Source organism: Tiliqua scincoides, chromosome 2 (genome assembly GCF_035046505.1).
Source record: "Tiliqua scincoides isolate rTilSci1 chromosome 2, rTilSci1.hap2, whole genome shotgun sequence".
Classification (NCBI taxonomy): Eukaryota; Metazoa; Chordata; class Lepidosauria; order Squamata; family Scincidae; genus Tiliqua; species Tiliqua scincoides.
In genome coordinates, this window is record NC_089822.1 from 190,724,150 (window position 1) to 190,750,827 (window position 26,678).

Consider the following 26,678-nt stretch of genomic DNA (forward strand, 5'->3'; position numbering starts at 1 on the left):
TGCAACATCTTGGAAGGTCAAATCACTTTCAGAAGGTAGCAGCTGTAGCAAGGCAATCACCTCTTTACTATCTCAGCAAGCAGCTGGGCTAAGACCAGAGGACAAGAATTTCTTTTATCCAACTGTTTCATGTGTTACAAACCTCATCTAGCTTGACCCTGACAGCCAAAGCAGAAGAGGTGGGGGTGGAGAAGGAGACATTCCTAGAGAATGAAATATTTATCATTTGATAGGTGATAATTGTTTCATTCCAAATAGGTTAGCCTGTTCTTTATTAAATCTGCTCTACTACTTGTCTTCTGGGCTGGTTTGCAACTCAAGACACATCTACAAAGTGGAAATAAAACCACCAAAAACAGCAAAAATATTTTTGTCACTTGCATAGTCTACATTTTCTCTTGATTCAACTGTAGTGTTACCAGATACAAAGTGGGACAGAGTGCCTATACCTTTAACCACGTAGAGAAGAGAAAATTTTGGTGGGTGCCGCTTTTTAAACCCTTCTATGCTGAGCTGCAGCTGCCAAAATTCCCTCTTCTCTACCATGGTTAAAGTTATGGCACTCTGTCCCACTTTGAATCTGGTAACCCTATCCAACAGCATCACATTTCTGGAATTATTTTAAACTGTTACTAGGTAAATGAATTGAAGAATGGCCTAATATACTGGATTTATGATTTGTAGAAGGATAGAGATATGATATATGTAAAGGCTACCATACTGCATTTCATCAAATCTGGGCAGCCTATTTTGCAAATTATGCAAATCATTTGCTAGTTATGCAAATAAACCAGCAAGACCAGGGGAGGGTGTGAGCATCCCCATTGCATTTTCCTTGCACATTGCTCCCCCTTAATGCTGCTTCAAGCAAAGCAATGGTCCGTTTGGCCTTTCTTGCACATGTAACAACATATTAATGTTGTAAGTTAGTACAACATTTCTACCTCAGCTTTTGCCATAAAATGAGCAATTTACAAAGCAATTTACAATAAAAATATGCAGCTGAATCTTCAAAGGCTAAAAAAACTAAGACCTAGGCATGCTTAGCCCAAACCTAGGCATGTCTACTCAGAAGTAAGTTCCACTCATTTCAATGGGAGCTACTCCCAGGTAAGCATGCACAAGATTGTAGCCTATACACACTTATCTGAGCCTAAGGCCCACTGAACTCTGTGGTTTACTTCTGCTTGGATATCAAAGGATGGTGCAATTCTACTGTCATAAGTGGCTGTGTGCAACAGCCTAATGCAGCATAGGGTTGGGCTGTCCCTGCCTTCTCTTCCTCCCCTGCTTCTCCCTCAACTTTCAGGGCATCAAGAAATGTGTGCACATGTGAGTGCGTGTGTTTTAATGAAAGCAGTGTTTTAATGAAAGCAGACAGTCCAGGCCAGTTAATCGGCAAAATGAGGTATGATACACTAGGTAGGATACCTAAAATTTGTGAAGAATCACAGAATCAAGGTAGTAAAGCAAATGTATGTACTGTATTCTCTACCTTCTGATCTCAAAGCTGTCAAAACGGTCTGATTTTAGCAACATCTCTACAGAGCAAGTCATGAAGGCCTTGCTATAAAGATATTTTTTGAAAGGTTTTTAACATTATCATTTCAATAGTTGCCAGAGCAAGGCTTCCTCAAGCAAGCCAAACCACTGTCGAACCTTCTGGCTCCAGAACAGCATTTGTCTGGAAGCTGTGAAGTTGTAACCACATAAGAGCCTGCAGGGAAGGATGCTATCACACAAAGCAAATAATTTTTTACTTCCATCTATCAGCTGCGGCAAAAGGAGCAGGGGCCTGGTTTCTGTGTGGCAAGGTTCTGAAACAAATACACAAATATATATTCAAGCTATCTAGGATAACAAACATGCAGCAGCCAGGCCAAAACCAATATACCAAAGGGCAATCTGCTCTTTGGTTAGGCTGTATTACAGATAAAGACAAGCATTCTCTAGAGCAACATTACAGGCCCCGCAATGTTTGCTGTGTTTCAAGTCTTGCACTGTGAGTGCCTCTCTCCATGTGTATATTTTTATATATACTTTCCTTCTATTTCAGAAGAATGCATGAGTATAACCATCTGTTAAAAAAAATAGGGTATATGCTTATATGCCAAAAACAACTATAATCACTTCTTAATTTTCCTCTCTAATTATAGAAAGGAATTAAATTAAAGAAAAATCTAAATAGACACAACCAAGTCATTTTAGGGCCCAATCCTATCCAATTTTCCAGCACCAGTGCAACTGCAAAGCAGCCACAAGGTAAGGGAACAAATGTTCCCATATCTTAGGGAGGCCTCTGTGACTGCCTCTCCACCACAGGATGCAGTGCACGCCCCACTGGCACAGATGCTCCAGCACTGGAAAATTGGATAGGATTGGGCCCTTTATCATTTCTCTTCTGCTGGTGGTGTTTGTAACCTGATCCCAGGGTAGCTTTCTACTGCTGCAAAAAAATGATTCTGTGGTTAAGGCAAAGAATCAAAACATGTGAAACGTATGTTTAATGTTTAGGCCTTCCACTTATTTCCTACATGATATCTGGTCCTTTGTTCAGCCACTGGAATAGTTCTGGGACACAGAAATCAAAATTGTGAAAATACATTGATGTGTACTTGCTTTGTGTACATTTGGAATTATCCGTTCTTAGTAAAAACACAGGTGAAGATTGATGTCAGAATGTTTATTAACAAGTAAGCTGGCAGTGAACTGTTGAAAATAAAGCCCTGCCTATTCCCAGAAACCCATTTAATCTCTTTATTGGAGCCTTTATTGGAGCTAGATTGATTAATCTAGCTTGTCACTGCTGCAATATTTGCAGACAACATCTCTGTTTGGCAGAAATTGTACGGATTTACCAGTGCCACTCATCTTGCATGTCAAACTAGCAGCTCCCTTCCCTGTTTCCAGCTTGGGCTTTTCATCTAGGGCAGCGGTGCCCAAACCCCGGCCCTGGGGCCACTTGCGGCCCCCGAGGACTCCCAATCTGGCCCTTAGGGAGCCCCCAGTCTACAATGAGCCTCTGGCCCTCCAGAGACATGCTGGAGCCCAGTCCGGCCCAACGCAACACCTCTCAGCGTGAAGGCGACTGTTCAACCTCTTGTCTGATCTGTGGGATGAGGGCTCCCTCCACTGCTTGCTGTTTCACAATTGTGATGCAGCGCAGCAGCAAAAAAAAGGCTGACTTTGCTTTGTGCAAGGCCTTTTATAGGCCGTGAGCTATTGCAAGACCTTCATTCATTCATATAAGTTCCATCTCTAATATATTCATTTAGGTAAATTTATTTGATTTTGAAAATTAAATTAATGCTTTTTTCCCTGGCCCCCAACACAGCGTCAGAGAGACAAAGTGGCCCTCCTACCAAAAGGTTTGGACACCCCTGGTCTAGGGTGGCCCACAATCAATTTACTTGGGAAGACTATTTTTTTTAAATCTTAAACATGCAGAAAGTGCATTTCCACGTCACTTTCCTCCCTTTGCCCATGTCTTGCCCCCCCCCCCCCCAATTTCCCACTGAAAAGGCCTTGGTCATGTTGCAGTCCCCAGAATGTACAAGTTTGGGAAGACATAAGGGCAAGCTTGGCTGGCCACCATTCAGCAGAAATGAACTGTGAGGTTGCTAGAGGAAGTCTACCAAAGGATGAATGGCATGGCCAGAAGAGACACTAGCATGGCCTTTGCCATGAAGAAAACTCTGGATTGCAATGAACCAATTTGCAACTGGTTGCAAATTCTGGAGACTACTCACAGATGTGCCTCACATGCAATTGGCCATGGAATAATTGTAGCCGTTAGAAATGCATCACCTCAGCAATTCTAGAAAAGCTCCATACTTGGAGCTTTTGAAGAGTAAGTTAATTGATTGTCAAATACAGGAAAAAAAGAAATTTTATCCATTCAATGGCCATATATTTACATACAAATATATAGAAATTCAGATGGAAATTTTTTTTACTAAAACACACAAGGATATATTAAATCAATTCCTGCACAGTAACAAATAATTTAGAATCAGTTTATAAATATATCAGTGAGTACTGTGTTTAAGTTACATGCCCAGTAATACACTTGCAAATTTATGGAGTGGCACTGTCTTTAGATAGACAACTTTCATTTCAAGTTTAAATATTACAACCTACACAAGAAATGAAGGCTTACCTGGTTCTCCTCGCCTACCAGGTTTTCCTCGCCTTCCTGGTGGACCTGCAAAGAAAAAACAGATTGACTGATCAATCTTATCCCACTCATCTTATCTCTCAGAAGCCTTGGACCAGCTTGTACAAAGCTCTCAAGCAATCTCCCATACAAGCACAGTTGCCCCTCATCTTAGGCACTATGGAGTAGCGTAGATTTGACTATATGTGCTTGGCCAAAAAACACCAAAAAAAAATCCTCAGGAAAAAACCAACGGTTTAAATAGTGAAGGCAATTCCACTTGATACATGCCTAAAAGTAAGCCTGAGATTAGAGAATGAAGCTCCTATTCTTGTAATTTTTAAAGAGACAGTACCTATTTTTCCAGTGTCAGGGTTTTTTAATATGATACATTGTACAGTCAGACCTCAGTAGCCACAGGTTCTGTTCTGGAACCCCCTATGAATACAGAATCCATGGATACCAGGATCTAAATTTAAATTCCTTTAAAGATAAAACAAAAAATGTGCCAAAATCAAAGCAGTGGATGCTGGACCCTGGACTGCGGTCAGACTGTATGTGATTTTAACTTTAAGCACTGATTCTGGACTGTAGCCCTTGCATAAGAGGAGGGGTGACGCTTCCTCTAAAATGCTACCCAAAGAAACAAATCTGAAAATAATGTTATAACCAGTCACTCTTCTCATTCATGGGAATTTCATTGGTTTTTCATTTTCTTTCTTTCTACAGTAATCCTAAAGAACTAGAAGGTAACTAAAATGTAAGCTTTTTGTGAAAAAACTCAAACTGTTTGCACGGTTTCCGTCCTCAAATAACCAACAGATGAAAGCCTCCCCTCCAAATGGCCTTTGAAATTGAGAGAATTAGTAATGCAAGGTCTGGACAGACCTGTCAGAATCAGGCTCTGACAACATTTAATTAACAAAACATAACGACATCAGAATGCATGTGAAACTGTAGTCCAATTCAAAATGCATGGAATTATATTCACATAACATTTGGACTCTTCAATAAGATGCCCAAAATGATAGATCTAAATAATGTGTTGACAGTTTGAAAAACACACAAGTTACCCTTATCCATCGCTTCTTGCCAACACAAAAATTACTGCACATACTCATGTATAAGTCAAAATTTGCCTGAAAACCTGGGTCGACTTATACACGGGTCAATACAGTGAATGAGCTGGGAGCTTCTGGGAAGCTTACAAGCTGTCTGGAGAAGCGTGGGGTGGGACTGGGCTGAGAAGGGGGTGGAGAAAAAAAGCAGTAATTTTACTTACCAGTAATTATGGCATTCAGAGGCAGCCATTTTAGCTTCTTCTCCAAACGGGAAGAGAAGTGAAGGCACTTATGCAAATAGTGGGCTTATATGAGGGCTGCTGCCATGGAAGTGCAGCACTGTTCTCTACACAAAGCCTACAACTCCAGGAAGCCCCTTCAGCTCCCTTCCAGTTTGGAGAAGTTAAAATGCCCCCCTTTTTTCTTTTTGCTGCTGCCTCAGAACAATTCCCGGTAAGTCTCTTTCAAAGAATTACACCGCCCCCCCTAAAGTTTTACCCCCACCCTGGTAAAAAGCAAGTCAGGGCTCAAGGCTTCCATTGAAATCAAGCAAGTCTCCTTGTCTTTAGCAGAGCCTGCTGCAGCCTCGTTCCATTTTGCAAATGCTTGACAGAGGTCTGTTTTTTTAAACACCAGGATGTCATCCTCATTTCCATTTGAAACAAAGTCCCACACTACAATTCAGTGCATCGTTATGTAAGAATAACAACCATGGAAAGCAATGGGTCTACTTCTGAGTAAATAGGGTTGCAACTATGCACAGCTGCACTTGCTCACTTGCTTTGTTGCTTATCTGTCTGCTGTAAATTGAATTGCACACTCCCAGTTATGTGTTATATGTACAGCCTTTGGCTTAACAAACCAGGCACCTTAAAGAAGGATTTAATTAATGGTTCTATTGTTATGTTGTTTACAGTGCACTTACTCTGAAAGTGTTTACCAAAAGGATGTGAAGACCAGAATTTAAAAGTTAAGGAATAAAAATGTATCTTAGGATCTTTTACTAAATTTTTAATAGAGATTGTACAGTTCTTAGGTAATAATTACTTGTAGGTTATTTTTCAGGATATGGCCTTGGGCAAAATCAGATAAAATTATAATCAGACACTCCCTTAAGTTTAACCCCCAACTTATCCAAGGATCATAGAAAATTCAATGCTTATTGGCCCAAAACTTGCCCTCATCTTTTGTTCCCTTATCTCGGAGTTGCATTGCCCTTACCTTGGTACTAGAAAGTTGGTTAGGATTGTGCCCTAAGGGCCCAATCCTATCCAACTTTCCAGCACCGGTGCAGCCGCAATACAGCCCCAAGGCAAGGGAACAAATGTTCCCATAACTTGAGAAGGCCTCTGTGACTTTCTCCCCACCACAGGATGCAGTTCACGCCCCACTGGCACAGGTGCACTGGCCCTGGAAAATTGGATAGGATTGGGCCCAACATTCCAGTGCCGGTGCTGCAGCTATGCAGCCCCAAAGAAAGGGAACAAACATCCCCTTACCCAGAACAAACATCCCCTTACCCAGAAGGAGGCTGGGTAACCCAGAAGATTGCCCCCCTACCACAGGATGCAGTGCTTGCCCACTTGTCACAGCTGCACCAGCATTGGGAAGTTGGATAGGATTGGGCCCTTAGTCATTTAACTCATATTTTGCAATAAACCTATTAGAATAAAACTTTTGTTTAGAAGTTGTGATCTTGCTGGGATGCTGAATTGTCAAAAAACGGTTCCTTTCTATTTCTACAAAAAAAAGTATTAGCTAAGATCTGGTGCTTTCACTTCACTTCAAGTGCAAATGCTTTGTCCTTGCTGCAAAAGTCTCATGAGTACCAAAAGAGAACATTCTGCTTAACGCACTCTTGAAAAATTCCACAGGATTCCATGGATGGCAAAGTGTCCTTAACATGCACCAGTATAAAGCTACCAAAGAGGCTGCATAGCACAGAGGTCAGCGTACTCGTAATAGTCTTCTTCCTCCTCCCTCTTCTAAACCTTAACCATGCTACAGACTGACCTATGCAAAACATTATACATATGGGCTGCAGATTAATTTCTTTTTTTGGTAGTGTCAACTTGCACTGCAATACCCAGTGATGGCTGCTGTACCAGCACTTAAGCTGGGATCAGGTCAGACCACCAGCATCACAATGCACACACTTGATCCTGTACAACACTGAAACAGCACAGCTGCTCATACAATTGGGACAAAGTTTTCCAAATAATGTGACTGGTGAATTTTACTGACTGTATGTGGAATTACTGAACAGCTTTATTGTCTCTAGCCGATTTAGTGCAGAATGTAGTTTCTGCTACATTTGTGTTGAGCCTCTGAATCTGACTAAATAAAAGGCGGGTCCCAGTGGGGAGAGATGAAAAATAGAGAAGGATTCACACACAGTCTTATGATTCAAAAGAGCTTACTTTTGGACAGACATGCAATACCAAATTTGAGGGAAACAAATCACATCCCATTCCCCTAATCCAAGTTACAACACACTTTACTGAAGGAGAAAAAGATTCCATCCCCATAAATGAATCCATATGAAAGACATCTAGCATAAATTGAAAGTTGCCGGTTGGGTCAGGCTCCTCCTTTGGGACCTGTACATACAACACTGGATGCCTGTTTGAAGCCAAAAAATAGGGCTTGGGGAATGAGGTAGGTGGGCTGGCTGGGGCCAAAGATCATAGAGCAAGTCTTGGGAAGAAGATTTTGACTGTTTATTCTGGAGGTTTACAATGGTGATCACATACATATTACATACATATGACTGGAATGGGGGCAGGAAGAGAACCAAGCAAGGGATAAAGGGAAATTCAGCATTCTTCAAATGCATTAGTAGTAGAAACTGACAGGTTTGGTTCCATTACTGGCCAATTCAGTATTCCTTTTGCAAGTCTTCCTAAAACACTAATAACTCAGCTAAACACGGAAATGAAATTTGTTCCACTCAACAACAACAACAGTATTTATATACCGCTTTTCAACAAAAGTTCACAAAGCGGTTTACAGAGAAAATCAAATATCTAATGGCTCCCTCTCCCAAAAGGGCTCACAATCTAAAAAGATGCAACACAAGCAGACAGCCACTAGAAAAGACACTGCTGGGGTGAGGAGGGCCAGTTACTCTCCCCCTGCTAAATAAAAGAGGAGCACCCACTTGAAAAAGTGCCTCTTAACCAGTTAGCAGGGGTTACTAACCACTACATCCCAAGCCCAAATCAGTGTATTCTGACATCTTACATGGGGTCAGGTAAGATATTAAGATATCTGCCATTGAAGATATTGGAATGAAAGCTGATGCACACATTCAGGACAACATTTTGCATTCCAAGGACAAAATCTAGCCAGGTTGATACCTGTCATCAACACAAACTGCACAGTGATATTTTCCTTGAAGTCTGAGTACCAGCATGGATAGTAAGATATCAGAATTCATATCAACATATTAGTCAGATATCAGAGCCAGGAGGTGATCTGGAAGCTGAGCTGTAGCCTTGCCTGAAAAAAAACTAAGTAGGATCAGCTGCTTGGAAGGAAGACTGAAAGACTGTGAAAGGCCACTGGCATATCCCTGTGGAGGACTGTGGAGGAGTCAGCTGGCAAAAAAAACAGATAACGTCTTGAGAACTGATCTGAAACTTGGTTTGCAGCTGCCTGTGAGAGATTGGAGGGTGCAAGAGTTGACAGCCAGGATGATGACTGCACTATGAAAGGAAACGTGGAGAAATGGAGGGTTCTGGGATATTTTACATGCTGTGGTTTTACCACTGGCACAGAATGATCAAGAATATCTTTCAAATATGATGCCGTTAAAACCTTTTATGTCTATAAAGAGGTCATCTCCAACTTGTCTCCAACTGTGACAACTCATTATGTGTGGAATGAAAAAGTCAGTCAAAATGACACAATAGCACCTGATCGTGATAGTGAAAATAACTGAGAGTCCCATTCCAGTTTTCACAGGAAAGCAGCTCACCTGGATATCATTTACTAAATTGAAGGAATAAGTATTGTTTTTAATTTTTACAACATTTTCCAGCTTTTGATGAGTGCTAACACAATGCTTATTTTAATGCCCTGTTTACCAGTCATTCGACTGTGACAATAAAGAAGCTTCAAACACTGGCTAATAAACTGGGATGATTGTCACTGTTCAACAAATGTTTTATGTTGTTAACAGAGAGTAGTTATTTCATGGTTCATATCCACTATTCCTCAATGTTTCCATATCATGTTATAGTTTATGTTCTGGTCTTCTCTTATTACAAAGTTTGCTAATACACTCAATATTGTTACAATATAGGATTATGTAGCTGGAATGTGCCAAGATGTTTAATATTATTCTGCTTCATATTCCTACTGCTTTCGGAAAAACTCTTATCATAAAAGACTCCTAGTATGATGCGGGACAGTTCAAAGCGCTGTAGGAGGGTATCTTTGTTGTTACTAAACTGATAGTAATGGGACAGAAATCTAAATCAGACTGAACCAGACTGGAAAAATAAGACATTTTGAAGACAGTAATTAAAAACATACTTCTGAGCGTTTATCTTTAAAAGCAAACTGAAATCAACTCCTTATTTTCCTTTTTGTTGTTCTAGCAAAACATTTAGATAAGAGTTGAGCCCTGGATTCTTTTCTTAATAGACATAGGAGTAGAGGAAGTAATACCAGCTTCTAAATCATTTCCCCTTAAATAGGAAGACATTGTTTAAATACTTCTTTCCTATTACACAGTTGTTATAGGTGCTATCCAAAATCATTTCCTAAAGGAGCACTTCAGTTGGAGGGAAATCATATTTCCAAGCAGAAAGTCAGCAACATTATGTTGGTGTGCATATGCCCTAGTCCCAAGACAGTGCTTCTTTTGCAGTCTGGGGTTCAGCTTCAAAAGAGTTATGCAAGCATTATTGGCTAGTCTCTGGGAGAGCATGGATGACAAGCAACATAACTGCCTCCTTGGCATTTTATAATTGTCTTAAATACACACACCCCTGTGTCAATCCACCACTAAAAATACTCAACCTTTTAACATCAACACAAACAAAATAACACAACACATCTGCCAGTAAATGCTACCGCCTGAGCATTTCATGAACATTCTCTGTTCTTCAAAATGTAGTTCTAAGCTGCATGCTCCCCTCTCCAGTACTGGAACACCCATCTTCTCCATTTTAAAATAGATGAAAAACAGACTATCCCCTACCACCCACACACAGGGCAGCATGAGAAGCAGAAAACAGGTACCAAGTTAAGTAGTATTTCCTCATTTGGAGTAAACTGCTACTGCTGGCATGGATGGGTTGTGTGTATTTAAACATTATGACTGAGGAAGTACTTTTTTCAAGCCCCTTTGGAGAGCTGTAAACAGTTGAAATGGTTTTAAATGAAGGAACAAACAACATGAAGGTAAACACATTTTTTTCTCTATATACAGAAATTGAACAATATTATATGAAGAGGAATGCAAGTTTTTGTACAACAGGGCACTAGTCTTGTTGGAATCTGTACGACTTGAGAATTTATAGCATTCACATGGAAAAAGCGGTTAAAGATCATTCACTATTCATCTAGTCTAGTGACTATCGCAGATGCCTCTGACAGTCTTTATATACAGTTACTGTAAAGACAAATCCCAAAGGACAGGCAGCGTTTTCAGGGCTGAGTTTGAACTGTTAGGTTTAAACTATGGACATACTTAGGAATCAGACACACACAATCAGACACGTTGATTAATTTAAGCATGGGGGACACTACAATTGATTAAGACAATCTAGGAAAAAAAAAACATCTAACACAGTGGACAGAATTACTTTAACAGTATTTGGGGAGGAGCCGAAGCTAAGTGGTGGAATATAAACTTTGCAGGGCCAAGGATCCATCCCTGAGGCATCTTCAGGGAGGGTTTCCTATCTGCAACCTTGGAGAGCCTCTTCCAACTATTGTAAAAAAAAACTCCTGAGTGAGATGGACCAACCGTCTGATTTTGGCACTTCAAATGTTTAAAAACCCTGTGGCCTTCACCTCTCACAGTATGCACTTGACTACATCCACTGAATTGAATTCAATGCTTCATTGTCTGAAGTTAAATTACAGCACCAGTGGGATGGCGCAGGTCTTCCCACCAGTGTTCCTTACTCGTGAAATGTTGCTGCACTGGCGGTACCCTAAATTAGGGTTCGACTGTATGGCTACTAAAAGTAAACCATGAAGCTATTTGTAATTTATTTATTTATTATTTAAAAGATTTATATACTACATTTCTGGAACTCACAGTGATGCACAACCTTAAAGTAAAACATACAAAAGATAAAAACATCTGAATAAAAACTAGAATAAACCATTCAAAATAAAATTTGGTTTAAAAAAAAATGATACAAGAGCAGATTAAAATACAAAATAGCTATAACATAAAAACAGCAACAGGAATTAGAAAGAGGATCCCTAAGAGGGATTTGTTGTCATATTCCATTTTAGGTTACAGGTCCATGCTGGGGGCTTCAGTTATTTAAAAAAAAAAAAAAATCAGACAGCTCTTCAAAAACTATCTAAAATAAAATAAATGTAATATTTGTATAGACTGGGTCTTCCAATTTTCCCATCTTGGTAGTATATTGTTATACAAGAATATTATAACAGCATTATTTTCTCTAATTTAGACACACATTGAGTGTCAGATATATACCTAATTCCATCGAAGAGTCTCAAGATAATCTATTTGCAAATACAGTACTTATTAAATTTTCAAAAGACAGCGAGTAACCAGGAGCACTGATTGCAAAATTCCTCTCTGTATGACAGGAATGATTTGATATTTCCCCCAAGGCCTTTTGCACGATCTGTGAAACACTCTTGGATTTTGAGTGATTCTAAGGATGTTTGAAAAAAAAACTCAGTATGGCGGAGATTTTTCTTAGTTCTCTCAGTCAATCATCCCTCCCCACATTTTCTCTTATGAAGGGATGAGCATGGGGATGGTGAAGGGATGGGAAACAGGGAGAGCTTGCTGATGTTAGAAGAAGCCTTGCCAGTTTCTGTTAAACTGAAAATTATGTCTCTGAGTATAATTTCTGCCAGGGTTCATTAGATTTGTAGTGATCTATTCTACTCAATTCAATTCATCTGAATTGGAAAGTACAGAAAACTATAGATCCCATGAACCCAAGATACGATGTTCCGTTCCAAGGCAGAGGCCAGTAAGAGTTCTCTAGGCTCCACCAATAACCCTTCCCTGGGCTCCTGACCTTATTGGAAAGATACACTTCCTCCTGGCAGGGAGGCCGGATGCTGGCAGGGGGAAAACACCACTAAAACCGGTTTCAAACTTGGAAGGACGTAATACTGGTTCATAATGGGACGTAGATTTTCAAACCTCTGAAACTTTTGGAAGATTTTCAAGCTTTCCCCTATTCTGAATTTGCCCTCGTTGCCTGTTGCAAAGTCGTTGAATTAACTACTTTTAAAATGTTTTGTCTATGTGATATTTTTATAAGTATTTGATTTTGCACCCTCTGGAAATGAGGCTCCTTTCAGAGCTGAAACCTCATAGTTAAAGTCAAGAACTACTTTAAGGGAACCTGGCTCTAACCTAACAGTCTAATCCTATCAGCTTCAGCCACCAGCAGAATATGCGTTCTGCTGGGGGCAGCTACTGAAAAGCAGCAGTAAAGTGCTTTCTGTAAAGTAAAGTGCTTTACTTAAAGTGCCAGGACACTGGCAGGAAGCCTGGGCCTTCCGGTGCGCATCGCCAGACCTGCAGAGGCCCACCAAGGCAAGTAAAATGGTGTGGGAGGGGTGAAATGAGGTGGAGAGGGGTAAAACTGGACAGGAAGTGACCGTGACAGGGTGGGGAAGCTGCAGGAAGGGTGGATCTGGCAGTGAGGTGTGTGCCTGATCCTATCTCCCTTTTCCGCAGCCTCCTCACCCCTTTCTCTCCAATTTTAAAATAAGTCTAAAACACAGTCATTTGACTTTACAAAAAAAAAATCCAAGCTAAATACTAAGCAAGAAATTTTCAGATGGAAATATGCCACTGGCCTGTGACTTCAAGATGCAAACATCCTATTTCATCTGAAATGTGGGAATTTGGTTTTGTACTAAACATGAAGTAGTAAGATGACACCACGTAATAACATGAAGTTAAACACCTCCAGAAGTATTCTCTCAAAAGGGACCAAAGGATTAAGTAAGGAAGTTGTCAAAAATGAATCCTTCAGTGGCATTAACAAGCAATCAAGAGAGGAAGCACATTAGGAACCACTTGACTTATGGTCCTTTGCCAGCTGGTCAAAACATATCAATTACACAACTGGGCTTCTCTGAGAGACAAGACAAGAGCCAGACTCGCTTTAATTGCTCAGTCAACATCTGGCTAGTTCTGAATCCAATGAATACATAACTTCTACTGTTAAAAATTATAGTTTATTACTGTGTACAACACCACAGTTAATTACTTTATTTTAAAACATTTATACCCTGCTTTTCCCCCTTTGTTACAAGGAGCCCAGGCCCTGTCAGCACTGTCAGTTCGGAAGCTGACAGGATCAATATGAAGCTATTTTTGATACTGATTTTTCTCATGCACACACTGACATGCAAGGCAGCCATGACCCAGCACTGAGACACAGTGCTGCAGTTCTGAAGGCAGTACAACACCCAGAGTAAGTTTTCAAGTAATGCATGGAATCTCTTCAGTCCTCCCTGCTCTTCAGTCCTCCCTGCACATGTTACAGAAGCATCCAGCTTAAGCAGCAGAACAGGTTCTAGTGTTTCTCCGCAAAAGGAGGGAGGGATGGTTGCTTTATTTTGTCCATCCTCACAACAGACCTGCATGGTAGATCAGTACTATTTGTATGTTATGGAAGTCACACTGAGAAGCCATGCAGTGCTTAGACTTAACTGCAAGATGCAGATCAAAATCAAACACTCTCAGCAATTTTTGAAAGGTACATCTCAGCCTCCTTCAACAGTGACAATTTCAACTCTGTCAATTTTAGCTTCTCTAAGTTTTGCTCAAGGCTTATATCAAGTAAAATATTGTGAATTGGTGGACTGGAAAAGGGTGCCTTTTCCACAAACATCATTGATCTGAACACAAACCTTAATGATTGATGCTTCTCTTCTGCTATGTAGACTATTTTGAGAACACTTCTTCTTAAATCATTTTCAACTGAAAATGAAAGGATCCATACCAATTTATTATATGAAACAAAGTATTCTCAGATGTTGAACCTGAAGGATTGCAAAGAAGAGGAGTCAAACTAGTTGAAATTGCATCATGTGGAATGGAAATGAAAAGAACAGTAACCAAGCAAGATATTAATGCCTAACTCAGTGATTTTCAACCTTTTCTGTCTCATGGCACACTGACAAGGTACTAAAATGGTGAAAGCACACCATCAGTTTTTTGACCATTGACAAGGCACATCGTGCTGTTGCTGGGGGCTCACATCCCCATTGGCCCTACTAATAACTGACCCTCCCCCAAACTCCCACGGCATACCTGCAGACCGTTCGCGGCACACCAGTGTGCCACGGCACAGTGGTTGAAAATGGCTGGCCTAACTGGTGATTGCGCAAAGGCTCATTTTAAGAAGATACATTGCAGAAACAGTAGAATATGTTGACATGTGGAAACATCTTCCAAATGGGAAGCTTGTGCCAAGAAAAAGGTTGAAAGAAATTATAAATATTACCAATAATATGATCACAACAAAACTAACTGCCATTGTTGGGCAAACTCATCAGTTACTATACAGCACTGCTGCAGTTGTAACCAAAGAACTCAGATACGATATTGACAAACCAAAGAAGACAATAAATGAAATAAAACCGAAATGGAAGTTTCACCTTGACTTGAAACTTAACAAACTCTGAAATGATACAAATTGCCTAAAACGTTTCAAGGATGGAAAATGGAAAAACATGAAAAGATTAAGAAGTGCTGAGAAGAAAGATACCAGCTGAAGACAAGAGCAATTTTGGAAGTTTTGGAAATACTCAAGGCCCTTAAGAAACACCTGGTCAATACTGGCACAGACAAGATAATAGTTGGACAACTGCAATGAGACCACACTTCTAGGAATACTGAACATTATACAGCAATATCTCACCTACTCTTAAACTCTTTGGTACAGTTTGAATTAGCAAGCACCCAAAAAATCCCAGACCAAACATCTTGTAGGCTGTGACCCTATGATAACAACAATGAGCTTGCAGCTTTATGTGTTGATACTTCACAGGGAGCTGCCCCTTGCTCTGTCCCTATCAGTGGCGTCACTAGGATTTGCGTCACCTGGTGTGGGAGGCCTGCGCGTCACCCCATGTAGTGGGTGGGGCAACGCCCCAGGTGGTCATGGTGATGTACCATCCCCCTGCCCCCACCAGTTTTTTGGCTGTACCTTTTGTTAGAACACAGATATTTCATTGTGGATTGTTTCAATGCATTCTGCATGAAATTACGCATTGACTGATATATAACATGATGGTATTATTCCTCCGAATTCTGATTTTAGTGATTTTGAAAACTTGTAGAGTCTCTCTCTCTCTCTCTCTCTCTCACACACACACACACCCCGTGTCAACTTATTAACAACTTATTGCAGCAGTTCTCAAACTTTTAGCACCGGGACCCACTTTTTAGAATGACAATCTGTCCAGGACCCATTGGAAGTGATGTCATGGCCAGAAGTGGCATCATCAAGCAATATAAATAAATAATTATAAATAATTAAATTAAAATAAAATAATTAAATAAGGGGGAGCCAGTCCTGTTACACCAAGGGAATCTACTCTGAAGTAAGTCCCATAGTGGTCAATGGGGCTTACTCTCAGGAAGGTGTGGGTAGGATTGCAGCCTGTGAGCCCAAAGTACACCTACTCACAAGTAAATGCGCGATATGGCTCACTTTCACTTTCCATAGGGCTCCATGCATTTTTCCTTCTCATTTCTTGGCCATAACTTTTGAACAAATGGAGTGATCTCAATTCTGTTTTTTGCACTGCACTCTGCTGGCCATTCTGCATGCAATGGTGTATGGCATGCTGTGGTAGCTCCTAATGCCGCGAAGTTAGCGCATCCTCCCCCAGGGCGCGTCACCCCCCGGTGCGTCACCCAGTGCAGCCCGCAGCCCCCGCAGCCCCCGCACCCCCCTAGTGATGCCAGTGGTCCCTATGCTCTTCAGAAAAGTGCTGTTCATCCTCTTTTTGTAAAGGAATTTAGAACATGGAACATAAGAAGAACCCTGCTGGATCAGGACAAAGGCCCATCTAGTTCAGCTTCCTGTATCTCAGAGTGGCCCACTAGATGCCTCAGGAGCACACAAGACAACAAGATACCTGTATTCTGTTGACAATCCCTTGCACCTGCATTCATAGGAAGCCTACTTTTAAAGATACTGCCATAGAAAATAATATGCTTCCCAATTGTTTCTCACCAGGAGAACAGGCACAGTAGCTTTGTTCTCTCTTTTTCAAGCATTCCCAGAAGAAGCAAAAGTAATATATTGCTGTAGCTTCCACCACTACTGTAACCTCCCACTACTACAGGTCAAGTAAGAACCCTACCATCCTACATACTGGGCATGCTCAGCAGTTGCTCCAAAACTGAAAAAGGTGCCACTGAGAAATTTCCTCCAACAAAATAAACACCATTTTGTCACATATTCAACTGAGTTAAGTAATTCAATTAAGCTTTAATACTGAAGACAATACAGACAATGCACAGTGTTGTGAAATCTTTTCACAATGAATTAAGCGATTTCACAGTGATTAAGAACCAGCTCACAGGCTAACAGAAAATTAGATTCCATCCTGTTATTGAAACAATTCTATGTATCCTAGCAGGAAAGAGCCTGTCCTTTCCATCATTCTTACTGTGCTGCCTGCACGAATAATTGAACAGATCATGGGGCAACAGGGTGCTCAGGAGCGCTCCCAGTGGCTGTGGAGCCACCTCTTCATCTGCACATCAATGTAAACAGCATCAGTGAGAAGGCAACAAAGGACTGAGGCTTCAATCTGATCCATGCTTTTGTGGGAATGAGTCCTATTGAATACAATGGTACTTACTTCTGAGCAGTGGTGTACTAAGGGCGCAATCCTAACCCCTTATGTCAGTGCTTTCCAGCACTGGCATAGCGGTGCCAATGGGATGTGTGCTGCATCCTGCAATTGGGTGTCACTCACGGAGGCCTCCTCAAAGTAAGGGAATGTTTGTTCCCTTACCTCAGAGCTGCATTGCCCTTATGTCAGTGCTGGAATGCACTGACATAAGGGGTTAGGATTGTGCCCTTAGGGTATTTGACACCTGGAGCAGGCTGCTCAAAGCTATGGGTAGACTGGCCTCCACCTTGAGATTCCCCAGGTGGATGCCAGGGCTACTGACCTCTTGAAAGGAAGGGTAGACCTGGCTTCTGCCTCAAGATCCCCAAGGGAGGTAGGCCTACCGACCACTCCGTGGCACATTTGACACCCTGGTAGATTTGTCTGCCTCACATCCTGCCCTTGGTATGCTACTGCTTCCAAGTAGACAGGCCTAGGATTGCACCATGATTCTCGTGATTTCCTTGGCTCTGTTTTGTCTGATCTGGCTTTGACAAGTAGAGGCCTAATGCCAAGGGATGCCCAGTTCTCACTTACGTTTTCTGTTCTTGAACAGAACTTCATCCTTCTTTGCTACCAAAATAAGAAATTATTTGTATCTCCTTATTGTGAGTGAGAATGTGAACTAGGTTTTAGCTCTTTGAAACTTTAAGCTATGTATGAAGAAGGGACAAACAAAACAACAAAGGCAGTTTTGCTGATTATTTTTCTCTTTTTGTAGTGGCTGCTATATTTCCTATATTCTGATAACACCCTGGCGCTGCTGCCACTACAAGTATAGAGTCATAGGTAAGATTTTTTATTAAGTGAACTCTCACTTCATATGACTTTTCTACAACAGGGAGCTTAGTTTTGGCAGTAGTGTTTACTTCCATATGTTTGAAGGAGAAGAAAAATGCTTTTGGGCCAGGTTCCTAATTCCAACATATGCTTATGGATAGTTGCTTCAGGAAAAATTTCTCAAAAGAAGCTAATCTATTTTTTAAAAAAAGTTTCTTCCAAACATAAAACATATGTGTATATTTTACTTTTTTTATGTCTCAGATTGCTGGTCTTTGCAAGTATCATACCCATCAAACGTATGCTTCCTATGGGGTAAGCTGAGATCCATGTCGTTCATTGACAATGGAAACTATTGCATATGTTTTTACATACCAACAATTAATGCTACCTTACTCAGCTACCATAAAAATTAGATTGAACACAAATTAAATTGAGATGACCGACCATGATCAAACACAGACTTAAGCATCCCGAAGGCCACTAAAATCACCAGGCTTAAATTTGCTATTTCCAAATGGGACTGCAGCCAGACACAATCTGGCAGCCTAACCTATTTTACGGTGTTTTTATACTGAGTCAAACCATTAATCAATCTACCTTAGTATTGTCTACACTGGTTGGCAGACACTTTCTAGTTTTTCAGGCAGGGATCTTTCTTAGCTCTACTGGGAGATGTCAAGTGTTGAATAAAAAAGCTTTGCCCAACATATTACTTGAAGCACTCCAAAAGTTAGTGATAACTGAGAGACATTCACAATCATAAACAGGCCCTGAAAAGCACAATCCAGAATGGGAGGAGTTAGGAACAAAGGATACTTTTCCAGGTGCCCAAAAACTACTATGCATTTCAAAATGCAGCAATTGTTTTCATGAAATTAGCCAACTTTTACTGGCTGTACTATGTGCTTCTGTCCAAAGAATAAAATGTACTTCAAGAAAAATTCCAGAATTTCATGGCATGTCTACATTAGTAAGATAACAGTAGTATTACTGCAATATTCTTCAGTGTAAACAAACTGCTAAATTTTAAAGACACTTTTTAAAAGTCACCTTTTTAGGTAACTGGGTAAGAGGCACTTTTAAAGTGGGTGCTCTTCTTTTATTTAGTGGAGGGGGGAGAGTAACTGGCCCTCCTCACCCCAGCACTGTCTTTTCTAGTGGCTGCCTGCTGGTGTTTTTTGCATCTTTTTAGATTGTGAGCCCTTTTGGGAAAGGGAGCCATTAGTTGTTTTTTTGGTTTTCTCTTTTGTGAACTTTCTGTTGAAAAGCGGTATATAAATACTACTACTACTACTAATAATAATAATAATAGGCACTTCGCTCTAGGGGTTGATGCAAATGAAGCATTTTATCAATCAATCAATAATACCTTTATTGGCATATATATGAAGCATTTTATGGCGCAGTCCTATGCCAGCCTCCACCAGTGGGACAGGCACAAGCACTGTTGTAAAGCACACTGCGGCAGCTCAGAAGCCCGTGGCATCAGTGCAAGCAAACAAGTGTATTATACCCAAAATGTAAACCAAACATGTGCAGAACAAGAGGTACCTGTAATATGCTCATCACTCCCTTATCAGGCAGAAGAAGCATTGATTGCTTTCATAATGCAAGTAGCCAAGTCCATTATTGGGTGTGATACAGAACCAGTAATAATCAATCAAAGCCAGAAGAAGGAAAACAGCCACATAATAAACAAAGCTGCTACATTCAGTGTTCTGCAAGCCAAACAAGATTCCACTGCCACTACATGAGAGATCTTTATGCTTGTTATGTAGGGTACTCCCAGAGATAAAACTTTGGATGAAGGCATATTAGGCATTTCAGAAAGCAAATTTTGTTTTCAGCTAGTAATAGCTATGTTTGACATCACAAACTGACCAGCAACTTCTGAAGACCAACAACATGTTCAGGGTTTATCTTCAAATTTAATATGCTGTGGGGAGTAGAGTACAGCTGCAACGAACCCAGTGAGGAAGGAAGCTCAGTAATGGGCATTTCACGTCAATATCAACATTCTAAGAGCCTGCTTTGGACATGTTTCTAAATATTATTGTACTTGCACCTCTACTTGTATTCTAGCCTGCAGCTGTCAGGAAGCACTCACTAATGCATGTAAATTGCTGTGGCATCCAAGGAGAAATGCAGAGATTGATTACTCAAAAACTGATGATGAAGTTAAGTCAACTAATGAATTAGTCTCAAATCATTACCATAACTTGCAAGAAGACAGACTGTCAGAACTTCTGTATTAAATGAGGCCTAGTCTCCGAGTTAATGCTGTCAAATTTAGTTATATGGCAAGTACAGAATGTACCTGTATTTTTGTAGAATCGAACAATGCCTATACTAACAGCCCAATCCTATCCTTCCCCCTTGGTGCAGCCATGCCAAAAAGGAATACATTATATCCAGTTTGGGGGGGGGGCATAGGGAGGCTTTGGAGGGGAAAGGGGATTTAAATCCCCTTACATCTCTGTAAGACTCCTGGTCTGCAATAGGTCTTCTTGGACCTGTACCAGAGTTTTTGCTGGTTTAAGTCTGAAGAAAGATTACTGACAGAGGGGAAAGGATCCAGAATGTATCACTGTGAAAACCTGGCACCATCACGGACACCTTGCTGAATGATATGCCCACCAGGTTTCTGTGTGCTCCAGCACCATGGCTGCAGCAATGAGGAGGAGTTGTGTTGGTCTACTGTATTAAGAACATAAGAACAGCCCCACTGGATCAGGCCATAGGCCCATCTAGTCCAGCTTCCTGTATCTCACAGCGGCCTACCAAATGCCCCAGGAAGCACACCTGATAACAAGAGACCTGCATCCTGGTGTCATTCCTTGCATCTGACATAACCCATTTCTAAAATGAGGAGGTTGCACATACACATCATGGCTTGTAACCCGTAGTGGATTTTTCCTCCAGAAACTTGTCCAATCCCCTTTTAAAGGCATCCAGGCCAGATGCCATCACCACATCCTGTGGCAAGGAGTTCCACAGACCAACCACACGCCGAGTAAAGAAATATTTTCTTTTGTCTGTCTTAACCCACCCAACACTCAGTTTTAGTGGATGTCCCCTGGTTCTGGTGTTATGTGAGAGTGTAAAGAGCATCTCTCTATCCACTTTATCCTTTCCATGCATAATTTTGTATGTCTCAATCATGTCCCCCCTCAGGCATCTCTTTTCTAGGCTGAAGAGGCCCAAACGCTGTAGCCTTTCCTCATAAGGAAGGTGCCCCAGCCCAGCAATCATCTTAGTTGCTCTCTTTTGCACCGTTTCCATTTCCACTATATCCTTTTTGAGATGTGCTGACCAGAACTGGACACAATACTCCAGGTGTGGCCTTACCATAGATTTGTACAAGGCATTATAATATTAGCTGTTTTGTTCTCAATACCTTTTCTAATGATCCCAAGCATAGAATTGGCCTTCTTTACTGCCGCCGCACATTGGGTCAACACTTTCATTGACTTGTCCACCACCACCCCAAGATCTGATCTGTCACAGACAGCTCAGAACCCATTAGCCTATATGTGAAGTTTTGATTTTTTTGCCCCAATGTGCATGACTTTACACTTACTTACATTGAAACGCATCTGCCATTTTGCTGCCCATTCTGCCAGTTTGGAGAGATCCTTCTGGAGCTCCTCACAATCACTTCTGGTCTTCACCACTCGGAAAAGTTTGGTGTCGTCTGCAAATTTAGACACCTCACTGCTCAACCCTGTCTCCATGTCATTTATGAAGAGGTTGAAAAGCAGCTCAACCTCACTGCTCAACCCTATCTCCATGTCATTTATGAAGAGGTTGAAAAGTTGGGGGATTTCAACATCCATGCCAAGGACCCTAGTATAGGTACAGCTCAGAGCTCACAACAACATGGCTGCCATGGCAACCATGGGCCTAACCCAGCAGATTACAGTCCCCACACACATGGCTAGGCATTACTTTGCACCTTGTTTTCATTGTGGAGTAGGAAGATAGTAATCTGGTGGTGGAGGGAATCAACATCATGCCTCTGTCTTGGATATATCACTTCCTGGTAGGGTGTAAGCCAGAGATTCCCAAACTGGGTGTCACCCTTAAGGGGTGATGGCAAAGACAGCAATGTGATTGCCATGACTAAACCACTGTCAAAGGGACAAAGGGATGTTTTTTTTTCTTACCTCTGGCAGCACTGGCTTTCTGGAGGTTAAGGTAAGCCTGCAGATCCCACTGCAGGGCTACCTAAGCATCAGAACAGCTAAAAATAGCAATCACAATCCATTTTCACAAACCGGAAGTGGGCCATGATAGCTATTTCTAACTGAGAACAGTTGGGGAGAGTGTAGAGGAGTCCGCAGGCTCCCTGCACCCTCTGGAAGGCTGGTGCTGCCAGGGGTAAGTTTAAAAAAAAACTAGCGATCACGTCACTGCCTTCACCAATCCCCCACAAGTACTTACAGTGATTCCCAATCTCCCAGAGCGTTTGGGAACCACTGGTGTAGGCTAATGGCAGCTCCTCAGATCCACTGAGGCACAGGACCTTATTGTATCGTCTGTCCCAGTAGGCCGATGAACCCTATGGATTTTCTGAGAACTTCTGGGCATTTTCATCTGCTATGGTTGACTTCTGGGATGTGGAAATGGCCAGTGGAATGGCTTCTGGAATGTAGAAATTTGATTTGCAGACCATATTGTCCGGCATGATCCCCAGTCTGCTGAGGGGACACCTGATTGGCACCACAGCCACTGGTCTGTGATGTTCCACAGGGATCTAACCTGTTCCCTGTGCTTTTTAACAGTGACATGAAACCACTGAGAGAGGTCATCTGGTGATTTGGAGCTGGATGTCTATGCCGATGACACCCAACTCTCTCCATCAAATATCAAGGGGATAGTCAAACTGTCAGGAGGCAGTTGGAGCTGGATGAAGGTTAATAAGCTGAGACTAAACCTGGACAAGACAGACTGCACAGGCTGCTGATCCATTTCCAGGTCCAATTCCAGGTGCTGGTTTTGATCTACAAAGGTGTATACAGCCTGGGACCAGGGTACTTTCAGTGTTGCCTATCCCCAACAGTCTGGCTTGTCTCCTTAGGTCATCTGCTAAGAGTTCCACTGCCATCAGAGGTAAAGGGATGGCAGTGAAAAAAAAGGGCCTTCTTCGTAGTGGCACTGCAACTCTGGAACATGCTTCCAAAGGATCTTATTTCAACCCACCACCCCCATGGAGCATATCCAGCAAAGCTTAAAAAAGAAAAAAAGAGAATGCAATGTATTCTGTTTCTGGTTGTGCTGCATTCTGGGGCAACACTGGAGGAAGAGAGGAACCTTGAAGTGACCAGGAAGAGGCTGCAGGCAGCTCAGAAGACTGCCTATAGCCCTGAAAATGTAGCTGTTTCACTTTGCTAAGATAAACTGAGCTATTTTTAGTGCACCTTAATTTTCCATATCTTTTTTAAAGGACATCACCAGTATCCATGGGGGGGGCGGAGCGACGGAACCCCTGTGAATACCGGGGCACGCCTGTATTTTGATGTTTGTTGAGAGCCATCTTGGGTGCTCTTTGGGGAAAAGGGCAGGATATAAATCAATCAATCAAAAATTCCGGACTACACTGCACTAGTCAGATCTCTCCGGAATACTGAATTTTGTTTCACTGCGTACCATATCATAAGGAGGACATTGATAAGCTGGAGCGGTTTTAGAGAAGAGCAACAAGGATGGTGAGGGATCTGGAAACCAAGTCCTATGAAGAACAGTTAAAAGAGCTTGGTATGTTTAGTCATATTCAGGTAATTAAAGAAAAAGTAGGGAAGTGGCCAAGTTGTTCCTGGCACTGAGTCTCAGTTGATGGTAACACAGCTGATGCCAACAGCAAGAATTCATGTTGCAAAAGAAGCAAACTGGAGCTTTGCTGTTTTACAGTTCAAACAGATTCATGTTATTTCATTTCAACATCTTTCAGGAAACCTGTTAAGAACTCTTCCTGTAGATTTCAAATAAACATCACATCTTCCTTCTGTTCTCAAGTACAATCTTAATGTCTTCCGTATGTAAAATATATTTCATTTTGATCTTCAAATTGTGAAACACTAATGATTCACCAGCAAGCAGCTTAGTTTCTTTAAAATTAAAATAAAAAGCAATATACGTTAAGAACACAAATGTAGCATGTCCTGGAAATTATAATTCTACAAATACATTTGAAAGGAAAGCTAACAGCAGTCTAATTTTTACAACTGAACAAATTTTGAGAAAAGATTTGCCTGCTTGCTCCTCACTGGCTGGAGGTGGCTCTGTACATCTGGTGCACAGGAGCCACTGGAAGAAGTGGCTGGAGAAGGATGAAGTGGTCAACAGGAGGAGGGGAACTGTTTTTTTTCCCTTTAAACTTGGTTTCACAAGTTTCACAACCTAATTTGGATGGGGAAAGTTGCCCAAAGGTAGTTGAAATACAAGCCCACCCCCAGACACCTGCACAACCAAACTTGGGCAACTTTTCCCTGAGCATTTTAGGTTGTGAAACTTGTGAAACCAAGTTAAAAAAACAAACACCCAAGTTAGGTTTTACTTCGGGTTCCTCTGGGCTAAAGAAAATCTAAATAAAAGCCACCATACAGATTGTTATTCGTTCTATTATGAATCTGAGTGTTGGACCAGAGCACACTGGGTACAGAGAGTATTGGCAAATGAATGATGTCACTGAAATACTTCAGTTGGAAAGCTTGCAGATGCAAGTCACCAAAATATTTCAGTGCATCTTTGAAAGTAAAATATCTGTTTTTGAATCAGAAAACATATTTGCTTAGCAATAGTGAATTAACAATAACTTTCTAATGGGCAGAAACTGATCATGACTGAAATCCATCTTTTCATTTTCAGTATTGCCATGCAGAAAAACTTGTGGAATTGACTGACACTCATTTGCCAATGCAGGCTGTACCCAATGTGTGTGCAATCATCTTCTTTCAAAAGGTTCTGAGGAATCCAATTTTGGTTCAATTATGTTCACGCTTAGGCTTGTTAAAATTTGTTTGGTGCATGCATATCAGGAATCATCAGCTTAGGGCACAATCCTAACCCCTTGTCAGCGCTTCCCAGCACTAGCATAGCGGTGCCAGTGGGACGTGTACTGCATCCTGCAGTTGGGTGTCACTCAAAGTAAGGGAATGTTAGTTCTCTTACCTCAGAGTTGCATTGCCCTTATGTCAGTGCTGGAAAGCACTGACACAAGGGGTTAGGATTGCGCCCTTAGCCAAGCATCTACAAGAGGATGTTATACACCTTCTCATCTACAAGTGGGCCAGATGGTGTTGGCCCACAATTACAGGTGACTACAAATGGCATCCTGCCATTGTCCATACCCAGACAGGTCTGTGTCTGATACTATCCAATATATTGGCACCATCACATTGATCACCTATGGACCTCTGGGGCAACCTCAACGCTTTTGCTTCCTCTTTGTTGCCTCTTCTCCCTTCTCCTCTCTTTGTCCCTGCTACTTTCTTCCCTTTCTCCCACCTTGTCTCCTTCTTTACTGGTCTTTCTTTTCTCTCTTCCTGTCCATTCATTCTCCTCTTCATCTCTTTCTCTCCATCTCCTGCCTCCCACCCTCCTTCCTCCCCTGGGGGCTCGTCACAGCAGCTCTTGTGGGCTGGCACCAGTCCCATCCCTCAAGCTCCAGCTGAAAACTGGGCTGGCCAACAGCTGAAAATGAACAATGGTTGATGATGTAATTGGTCCTTGCTCTGAACCCCAGCTGATCAGCAGCACTTCTCTGGCAACCTGATGGGCACCACAGTCAGCTGTGCTCCACATGACTAAAATTTACTTTCAACTTATCTGATCAGTATCCAACACTGAAGAAACAACAGTGATAATTAAAAACGAAACTTTAACCCTTCTCAACTGATGGCAATCCAAAAGAGCCTGTAAATCTACAGAAATATTTTGAGAAGATCACAAATGACTTTTATTTGCACACACTGTATAAAAGGACATGACATACTTAACTTAGAGGATAAGTATGCCCAAGAACTGTCAACAGACCTTGCCCCAAGCATATTGGCCTGTCAAAAATGGTAGTGTCACAAAACAGGAACCTTAAATTGTGTGTTTAAGGGTCTGAGCTATCTTTCCTATTGGATCCTCCTTAAGTGCATCATGAACAACAATACATTCTTTTTTATCATAATGACAACCTTTTGTCATAATGACAACCTTTTACAACTTACTATTGGAATGGGGTGGGATATGTGGAAAAGGAAAAAATAGGCTTTCACAATTATTCCACCACTGGATACAGCTACAAGGAGAGGAAAAGACCAAGTGATTGCAACATATTTTGGTACTCACACTGGAGCTTATGTTACATAGAAATGTTACATGTTACATAGAAATAAAAGAAAAATGTTAATCTGTTGACCAACAGAAATAATGTCCTAATGTGCTTTGTTCTCACAAATTGGGAGCAGGTAAGCTGGCACATAATTTTTGGCTCAGCAGTCACTCATCTTAAATTGGAGATAAGGGCAATTGCATTAGGTTGCTTAGTCAGACCTAAGCTATGAGCAGCTGTTTGGCTTTCA

At 41.4% G+C, this 26,678-nt stretch overlaps 1 protein-coding gene across 1 annotated transcript in view; it reads right to left on the bottom strand.

Moving 5' to 3' along the window:
• Positions 1 to 245: 245 nt before the first annotated feature.
• Positions 246 to 26,678, bottom strand: part of LOC136638900 (collagen alpha-1(XXIII) chain-like) — a 237,015-nt gene continuing 210,582 nt past the window's right edge. Inside the window, exons 3-6 of the mRNA XM_066612928.1 lie at positions 4,160 to 4,204; positions 1,660 to 1,717; positions 1,496 to 1,567; positions 246 to 327 (exon numbers count right to left, since the gene is read on the bottom strand). Coding sequence (XP_066469025.1) covers positions 246 to 327; positions 1,496 to 1,567; positions 1,660 to 1,717; positions 4,160 to 4,204 — 257 coding nt within the window. The remainder of the gene's footprint in view (positions 328 to 1,495; positions 1,568 to 1,659; positions 1,718 to 4,159; positions 4,205 to 26,678) is intronic.